This window comes from Odocoileus virginianus, chromosome 1, assembly GCF_023699985.2.
Source record: "Odocoileus virginianus isolate 20LAN1187 ecotype Illinois chromosome 1, Ovbor_1.2, whole genome shotgun sequence".
Taxonomy (NCBI): Eukaryota; Metazoa; Chordata; class Mammalia; order Artiodactyla; family Cervidae; genus Odocoileus; species Odocoileus virginianus.
Genome location: NC_069674.1, coordinates 11,468,607 through 11,478,718, shown reverse-complemented (window position 1 = coordinate 11,478,718; position 10,112 = coordinate 11,468,607). Strand labels below are relative to the sequence as shown.

Below are 10,112 nucleotides of genomic sequence, written 5' to 3'. Positions count from 1 at the left end.
AATGCCTCATAGATTCTTTTTTCATGTGCAGTGACAATTTTACACCTTCATTTTCTTTACTGCTTATAATTTATTGAAACTTTAGTAAATGCAATACTTTCATTGATCTATTGGAATATTTAATCATGCTTACATCAGATTCTTTGTAAGACTGTTCAACACATTCAGTTACATCTTGGGTAAACATAAGGTCTCATTGTTTAACTTGTACACCTTTAGCACTAACTGGTTTATATTTGAATATTATTTTTTAATTATATTTTGAGTAGGAGAGTTTTATTAATATTATTCAAAATTAATTTGATTTTTCATCCTATCTTCCCTAAGTTTTATAATGATGACTTTTTGATTTTCTTCCTTCTATTTCATAATCTCCTAATAGAGAACTAGATCTCATAAGGGCATTTCAGGCTCTGATAAACCAATGAGAAAGCAAGCATATCAAATTATTATATACATATGCCTTTAATCCAGCAACTCTATAGCTATATTCAACCTCCTTTCATATGTTTATAAATGGCCCTCTTTTTGTGTCGGGACTTGCCTTCACCCCTCATCCAGGTCATTTACAAATCTGACAGCTCCCTGCCTGTGCAGACTCTGGAGTTTAGACCGAGGCAAGGCATCAGGACCTTTTCAGATTCCCTCTGAGCATTTTCCCAGCCCTGGTCATGTGTGTGGACTTCTAGTTTCCAAGCAGTATCTGGGAGCTATTCAAATCTTATATTTACCAAATCATCTTATTTCCAATTCTTCCACTCAGGGTGTTATGTTAGTCTGTAGCTTACCCCAAAGTTTATTACTTGCCTCATGTGGCAGCAGCTGATAGTTCTGCCTTCAAAGCTTTCAACAATTGCCTCTGGGCAGCCACCTCAGTGGTGGGAGAGTTTTGAGTTAATCAAAATAAAGGAAGTCCTTTGAGTGCATCCTTCAAGGAGTCACCAGACAGGTCAAATCCAACATCCAGAATCCTGTGAGTATGAAGTATATTCTGCTCCATTTGGTAGTGAGTGTACATCAGAAGTGCAGACTCTCTCGTTTAGAACTGCTCCTGACCTAGGAGTAGGGCATGGCATCAGGGCAAAGTTAAAATGCTACAGATCTCTCCAGTTGATTTTCAGGATGTTTTCCATATTAAGCGTGTGTGTGGTTGCTATAGCTTTCGATTAGATTCCAGTAAGACCAAAGAGGTTTATTTTGACAGGTTTTTCCATTTTACATGTTGCTTTTCTAGAGAGAACTACTTCTAATTCTTTTTTTCCATTTTTCTTTTACCTCTGTCCCTCCACAGAGGTAATGTTTTCTTGATGTTCTTACTCAGATATAGATTTAACATGTTGATTTGTAAAGACATGTGACAGGCTGTAATCCCATGCAATTTTTTTAAAGAAGAATCCTTAAATTTTTGAATGGGAATATGAACTACTCATGGGCTAAATTTATCAGTACAATTAAGTAATTAATACTGAGTAGAAAGAAAGGCTAATGAAAGTCAGTAGTTACAATTTTCTGTCAAAACGCATGGAAATTAGAACCTTTTAACTTCTATCAGTCTATGCCCAGCATGTGTGCTATTGTTATATATTTAATTCAGTCTTATTCTAGGTACCAGAGAACACCACCAGTATTCATACCGTCAACATCTGCTTAGTTTTACAAAAATATGTACTACCTCCTTTGCTGTTTATTTCTTTTTACAACATGAACTTTCTTTCTGGGATTACTTCTTTTCTGCTTGAAATGAAATATTAGAATTTCCTTCAGTAAGAATAGTTCAATCCAGACTGGCTCTGCTCAAGAGTAGTGTTAGTTGTTTTTAATAGACGAGTATGGTGTAGGGCAAGTAGTCGCTCATCTTGCCAGAAACTGAAGTCTAAATCTCAGAGTTTATAAACTGCATCTTTCAAATTTGAAACTTTGGTTTTTAACTTTCCACTTCAAAAATGGGGAATTTTGTTTTCTTATGATTTTTCATACTTCTCCGCTAACAGCTGATTTTTTTTTTTTAGGTTTCTGTAATGCTATTTTTACATTGTAAGAGAAAGAAAGTGAAAGTGCTAGTCACTCACTTGTGTCTGACTCTTGGCGATCCCATGGACTGTAGCCCACCAGGCCCCTCTGTCCATGGAATTCTCCAGGAAAGAATACTGGAGTGGGTTACCACTCCCTTCTCCAGGGGATTGTCCCAACCCAGGTTCGAACCCAGATCTCCTGCATTGCAGGCAGATTCTTTACAGTCTGAAGCACCAGGATTTTTGTTATTTATGTTCTGTTTATCCACCATCACGCTCACAATTTTGACTGTTTCTTCTCTATTTAAATGAATAATGTTGCACAATAGTCCTGCTATCACAGTTTATGTGTATATCTGTAATTTAGAATGGACTGATAAATAATTTTTCAGAATATCTAATAGGGCATATTTTATAAATTCCTATGTATATAAAAATTACATATATGTGTATATACATATTTGTTTAATAACTATTATTGTAATCATATTACTACATGTATTACAGGAGTGACTACCCCCACCCCAGCTCCTAGAGCTTCTGACTGCTGGGCTGTGGCAGCTGTCTTCTATTCCTCAGTTTTCTTGACATCACTTTCCAGTGTCGTTGAGTGGTGGTCCTTCTCAGCCAATAGACCAACTCTATTATTTTGAGAATAACCTGGATACAGGCTTCATATACAGACATTTCTTCTGAATAAGGCTCTAACATGGCCCACAAAACAAAAGGACCTTATAACCTAATAGATAAATATATTAATAGAGTAATGACTAATTCTGGAAAACAGAATTCGGGTAACAGTTATAGTAAACTCTTTGCTGAAACAGTGTAAGAGCTTTGAAATATAGTTATTTCTTACTAAATCTCTCCTATGCTATCATCTAATATGGATAATTATTAGATTCAAGATTACTGTTTTGATAGAAAATTTGTCCTACAACAAAATAGGATAGAGTGAGTGCCAATCCAATGGCTAGAGTTAAAGGAATATTTTAAAGCTCCCTAGCTAGTTACTGAGCTGCCCCTGTAAAGAATAGCATATCCATTGTTTCAGTTCAGTTCAGTTCAGTTCAGTCGCTCAGTCATGTCCGACTCTTTGCGACCCCATGAATCGCAGCATGCCAGGCCTCCCTGTCCATCAGCAACTCCCGGAGTTTACTCAGACTCATGCCCATTGAGTCGGTGATGCCATCCAGCAATCTCATCCTCTCTCACCCCCTTCTCCTCCTGTCCCCAATCCCTCCCAGCATCAGGGCCTTTTCCAATGAGTCAAGTCTTCACATGAGGTGGCCAAAATATTGGAGTTTCAGCTTCAGCATCAGTCCTTCCAGTGAACACCCAGGACTGATCTCCTTTAGGATGGACTGGTTGGATCTCCTTGCAGTCCAAGGGACTCTCAAGATTGTATTCTCCAACACCATAGTTCAAAAGCGTCAATTTTACGGTGCTCAGCTTTCTTCACAGTCCAACTCTCACATCCATACATGACCACTGGAAAAACCATAGCCTTGACCAGATGGACCTTTGTTGGCAAAGTAACGTCTCTACTTTTTAATATGCTGTCAAGGTTGGTCATAATTTTCCTTCCAAGGAGTAAGCGTCTTTTAATTTCATGGCTGCAGTCACCATCCACAGTGATTTTGGAGCCCCCAAAAATGAAGTATGACACTGCTTCCACTGTCTCCCCATCTATTACCCATGAGGTGATGGGACCAGATGCCATGATCTTAGTTTTCTGAATGTTAAGCTTAAAGCCAACTTTTTCACTCTCCTCTTTCACTTTCATCAAGAGGCTTTTTAGTTCCTCTTCACTCTCTGCCATAAGGGTCGTGTAATCTGCATATCTGAGGTTATTGACATTTCTCCCAGCAATCTTGATTCCATCTTGTGCTTCTTCCAGCCCAGCATTTCTCATGATGTACTCTGCATATAAGTTAAATAAGTAGGGTGACAATATACAGCCTTGACGTACTCCTTTTCCTATTTGGAGCCAGTCTGTTGTTCATGTCCAGTTCTAACTGTTGCTTCCTGACCTGCATGCAGGTTTCTCAAGAGGCAAGTCAGGTGGTCTGGTATTCCCATTTCTTTCAGAATTTTCCACAGTTTATTGTGATCCACACAATCGAAGGCTTTCGCGTAGTCAATAAAGCAGAAATAGATGTTTTTCTGAAACTCACTTGCTTTTTCGATGATCCAGTGGATGCTGGCAATTTGATCTCTGGTTCCTCGGCCTTTTCTAAAACCAGCTTGAACATCTGGAAGTTCACGGTTCACATATTGCTGAAGCCTGGCTTGGAGAATTTTGAGCATTACTTTACTAGTGTGTGAGATGAGTGCAATTGTGCGGCAGTTTGAGCATTCTTTGTCATTGCCTTTCTTAGGGATTGGAATGAAAAGTGACCTTTTCCATTCCTGTGTCCACTGCTGAGTTTTCCAAATTTGCTGACATATTGAGTGCAGCACTTTCACAGCATCATCTTTCAGGATTTGAAATAGCTCAACTGGAATTCCATCACCTCCACTAGCTTTGTTCATAGTGATGCTTTCTAAGGCCCACTTGACTTCACATTCCAGGATGTCTGGCTCTAGGTCAGTGATCACACCATTGTGATTATCTGGGTCGTGAAGATCTTTTTTGTACAGTTCTTCTGTTTATTCTTACCACCTCTTCTTAATATCTTCTGCTTCTGTTAGGTCCATACCATTTCTGTCCTTTATCGAACCCATCTTTGCCTGAAATGTTCTCTTGGTATCTCTAATTTTCTTGAACAGATCTCTAGTCTTGCCCATTCTGTTGTTTTCCTCTATTTCTTTGCATTGATCACTGAGGAAGGCTTTCTTATCTCCCCTGGCTATTCTCTGGAACTCTGCATTCAAATGGGAATATCTTTCCTTGTCTCCTTTGCTTTTAGCTTCTCTTCTTTTCATAGCTGTTTGTAAAGCCTCCTCAGACAACCATTTTGCCTTTTTGCATTCTTTTCCTTTTGGATGGTCTTTATCCCTATCTCCTGTACAATTTCACGAACCTCCATCCATAGTTCATCAGGCTCTCTGTCTATCAGATCTAGTCCCTTAAATCTATTTCTCACTTCCACTGTGTAGTCATAAGGGATTTGATTTAGGTCATACCTGAATGGTCTAGTGGTTTTCCCTACTTTCTTCAATTTAAGTCTGAATTTGGCAATAAGGAGTTTATGATCTGAGCCACAGTCAGCTCCCGGTCTTGTTTTTGCTGACTGTTAGAGCTTCTCCATCTTTGGCTGCAAAGAATATAATCAATCCATTGTTTACTGAGCTGCTATTATTTTAATAACTCTATTGGAAAGAAAAAATTTTATTTAGGCTATTTTAAACTAGATAGGTAAGCAGAAAGATAGATAAATAGCTAGGTACATGGAAGAAATAAAGAATGAAAGGAAGGATGGAAGGGAGGGAAGGAAGGAATAGATTTGACCAAAAATTTCCATGTCCTGGAAATTAGTATAAGAAAAGAAAATATACATAAAATACATGTATAAAACTTAGTCACTGTAGCATTATAATCCACACAACCTAGTTGGAAGGTGATATACTAAATAAAATGTTCACATGCAACAAAATAGTGTACAGATGTTTAAAGTATATTGCAAAGATATAATTGATATGAAAAATGTACATGATGTGTTATTCTAAATGCAAGAAGTAGATATACAGTATTGTTCATATAATTTTAAACATATAAGTGAAAATATATGTATAGTGAATAAGGGAAAGTTGTTTATAGAAATTATTAACAATCATCAGGTTTCAATATATATTTTACATAAATATATTCTTTTTAATGTTTTATCTGATTTTTATGTTTCTCTAAGATACTTAGAAAGTTTGATGTTAGAATCTCATATGAGGTAGATGCCTTTTTATCCACAAAGTAAACCAGATCATTGAAACATTAATATATAAGTATAAAATTTCTGGAAGACTATAATTCCCTGAAAACAAAGAAAATAAAAAATGGTTAGCAAGATAATTAATATGATTTGAGATACTAAATCTACATTGCCAAAAAAACTACTGTATAAGATTGAGATCATTCTTTATGTTGTAATGTTAATTTAGTAAAAGAGATTTTGTTCTCCAAAAGAAGTCAGTAAATGTGTTAAGATTAAACAAGTCAAGGTAAGAATCCATTATCCACTTAGCAATCTATATACTCTCCCCAAATTACATTTATCCTTATTACATGGGGATATCAAAAATGTGGCAAAAGTGATGATAAAAAATTATTATTAAACACCCAATATAAACATATTTTTAAATTATTCTTCAATAAAAGAAAACATATTTTGAGTGAAATAATTGATTCCAAGCTGAAGTGGGAAATGTACACAATGAGTATAGGATAGTTTGTTAAGCCAGAAGAAAGAAAGTACTTAAAATGTTATGGATTAAAAGCTTTATAATGGAAATAACATGGAGGCACCACCTTAGCCAATGATCCACATCAATATCAACGTTATTGGGACAAATTATCATTATCTGTGTATTAATGGAGAGCATTAAGAAGGATAATTTTTTTTTCTGCTAAAACAAATGTTTAATCTGAATTAGAACATGGACAATAAACGGAAAAATGCATTGGGAAACACTTTACAAAACAAGACCTCATACTCCTCAAAAATATCAACATCAAGGCAAGAAATGCAAACTATTTAAAATTAGAGGAGATGATTAGTATATGTGATGTTCAATTTGAACCTTAGACTACAAGGGCAAGAAATGCTATATTTAGAGTAGTGAATTATCTTAATGTTACATCTCCTGTTTTTGGTAATTATACTGAGAATACATTAGCAGGTATACATGTTATAGAGAAAATATTCCAAAGGGTTTAAATGTAAATTGCCAATAGGTGAATATGGTTTCCCTTTAGTCTTATGTTGTCTCCAGAAAATTAACACTATATGCACACAGAGAAGATAAATGATAAGGCAAAACTGAAAAAACAATTTGGTAAAATCTATATAGTAGTACAGTTTATAGTCCCTGATACTTATCTGAAATTTTGGATTGCTTCACAATTAAAAAAAAAAAAAGGTGAAGAAACTTAGAAAACAAATCAGTAATGCAGGGACAAGCATACCAGCTTCCTCTTCATTCCCTTCAGATAAATAACTCTTGTTTTCATTGTTATCCAGCTGTGACCCTCCCATCACACTTCAGTCCTTGACAATCTTTAGGAATGGAGAGCAATCAATCATGGATTGCAGAATTCATCCTGGTAGGATTCCAGCTCAGTGAAGACATGGAATTGGTCCTGTTTGGTATCTTCTCCCTGTTATATACCTTCAACCTGCTGGCAAATGGCATGATCTTGGGTCTCATCTGCCTCGACCCTAGACTGCACACCCCCATGTACTACTTCCTGTCTCATCTGGCCATCATTGACATATCCTATGCTTCTAGCAATTTGCCCAATTTGCTGGCAGATCTAGTGAAGCACAAAAAAAACATCTCCTTTGTCTTATGTACTTTGCAGATGATTTTTAATTTGACTTTTGCTTCAATAGAGTGTTTGATTTTGGTGGTGATGTCCTATGACAGGTTTGTGGCGATCTGCCACCCCCTGCAGTACACGATCATCATGAACTGGAGGGTGTGCACATTCCTGGCCATCGCTTGCTGGGCGTGTGGATTTTCCCTGGCCATAGTCCAAGTAAGTCTGTTTCTAAGGCTGCCCTTCTGTGGGCCCCAGAAGGTGAACCACTTCTTCTGTGAAATTCAATCTGTCCTCAAAGTGACCTGTGGTGACATCTGGATCAATGAAATATTCCTCTTTGCTGAAGGTGTGTTTATTTTAGTTGGACCTCTTTCCCTGATGCTGGTCTCCTACATGCGCATCCTCTGGGCCATCCTGAAGATCCAGTCAAAGGAGGGCCGCAAGAAAGCCTTCTCCACCTGCTCCTCCCACCTCTGTGTGGTTGGGTTCTACTTTGGCATAGCCATGATGGTGTACTTGGCCCCTAACAGTAATCACCAAGAGGAACAGAAGAAAATCCTTTTCCTGTTTTACACTCTATTCAACCCATTGCTGAACCCTCTTGTTTACAGTGTAAGGAATGCTCAAGTGAAGGCTGCCTTCCATAGAGTATTGCAGAAAAAGAGGACAGTGTGAGGGAGAGTATAGTTTCGGTTCAGTTTATATTTCCAACAATGAGATGTGATTGCTGGTATAAAAAATTCAACCTCCAACTAATAAAAATAAATGGGAAAAAAAAATTCAAGAAAATATCCTGAGAAGAAGCATGATTTCATGACAATTACTCAAGACGAACATTGATATGATGGCAGAATACGAATCCCTAAGCCATTGTTCTTCCATGCAGATGAGAATATATAGGCCATATTTCCTTTCTAAAAATAACATAAGTCAGATAATAGGTGTCAGCACTCCAGACAAGCACAACGCCAAGAAGAGATACAGTAAGTGAAGTGTTTAGGCAAATTTATGACATTTTACCTCCCATAGCTACCTCCTGTTTCTGCCACCATGTGTTCCGATCAGGAGAAAATTCCCAACTCCCATCTCTTCTTCAAGAGAGAAAAAGAAAAATGGACAATGGAGACTCTTTTGTAGCTTTTCAGAGAGTGGCCTTCAGGCCACTGATGGGAATGGCAATTTGGATTCTTTGTAGGGGCCACTGAGAAACATCGCAAGCATTCCAACTTTTTATAGCTATATAGAGATTGTAGCATGTCAGACAAACACCAGGAGAACAAGTCGTGCAGGCTTCAGAAAAAAAAATGGGACAAACCTCATTAACTGAGAAAATACATGAACTAATTCAGAGAAGCTGCATCTACAGACAAGGATAGGTGGTCCCCAGAATCTCTAGGAGAGCTTATTGCTGAAGATTTTCTCCTTCTCAAAGTCAGTATAGACTGGGAGAAGTAGCTGTTTTTCCAAACGCCCACGTCTCAGCTAAAGTTCACGAGGTACACCGTGAAAGAGGGAAAACATGGACCAATTAAAGGAGCAAACTAAATCTCAAGAAACTATCCTAAGGAAATGTAGATATGAGTTACCTGGCAAAAATCCAGTATCATCATTTTAACAATATTGAATAACCTAAAAAATACATAGAGACAAAAAAATAAAGAAAATGATACATGAACAAAATGAAAATGTCACAAAGAGATAAAAACTACAAGAAGGACCAAACATAAATTCTGGGACTGAGTTGAAAAATGGATTAGAAGGGTTCAAGAGAGAAATTAAGAACTGGTTGGAGACTGATGAAAACAAGACACAACATGCCAAAAATGTGTTGCTGCAAAAAGCAGTGCTAAGAAGTTAGTGTTCAGTAACATATACTCATGCATTTTAAAAGAGAAAAGATCGAAAATCAACACCCTCACTCTATATCTGAACTAGAAATAGAAGGAAAATCAACCCCAATATGGCAGAAATAAGGAAGCAATAAATACTGGAACATATATAAGCAAAGTAAAGAATAGAAAACAGCCAACTGGTAGAACAAGAAGTCAATGAAACTAAGAAATGGTATCCTGAGAAGTTCAAAATTTTGGCAAACCCTTATCTAAACTGAAAGAAAAAGAGATATATATAGTATACTCAGATACTTAGAAACATGAAGTAAAATAGTGGTTACAAGAACTAGGAGACAAGAATGAGAAGTTATTTAATTGGTACAGGGTCTTAGTTTAAGGTGAAAAAGGTCTGGAGATGGATATTGATGATGCTACATGCACTGTTATTGACAATATTACTGAAATGTACATTTAAAATTGTTTGAAGACAAGTTCAAGATGGAACAGTGGTAAGACCCAGAGCTTATCTCCCATGAACATACCAAAGCTCAGTTCCGTTCAGTTCAGTTCAGTTGCTCAGTCGTGTCTGACTCTTTGCTCCCATGAACATACCAAAGCTCAGTTCCATTCAGTTCAGTTCAGTTGCTCAGTCATGTCCAACTCTTTGTGACCCCATGAATCGCAGCACGCCAGGCTTCCCTGTCCATCACCAACTCCCGGGATTTACTCAAACTCATGTCCATTGAGTCAGTGATGCCATCCAACCATTTCATCCTCTGTTGTCCCTTT

At 37.2% G+C, this 10,112-nt stretch overlaps 1 protein-coding gene across 1 annotated transcript; it reads left to right on the top strand.

Annotated features, from left to right (window-relative positions):
• The first annotated feature begins 7,233 nt into the window (after positions 1-7,233).
• On the top strand, positions 7,234-8,166 carry LOC110150199 (olfactory receptor 2A2-like). The gene has a single exon (XM_070465871.1). It carries the CDS (start codon positions 7,234-7,236, stop codon positions 8,164-8,166), a length of 933 nt encoding a protein of 310 aa, XP_070321972.1.
• The last annotated feature ends 1,946 nt before the right edge of the window (positions 8,167-10,112 follow it).

What these genes read in the sequence shown, in the direction of transcription:
- LOC110150199 (XM_070465871.1), top strand. Translation starts at nt 7,234, where the DNA reads ATGGAGAGCAATCAATCATGGATTGCAGAATTCATCCTGGTAGGATTC.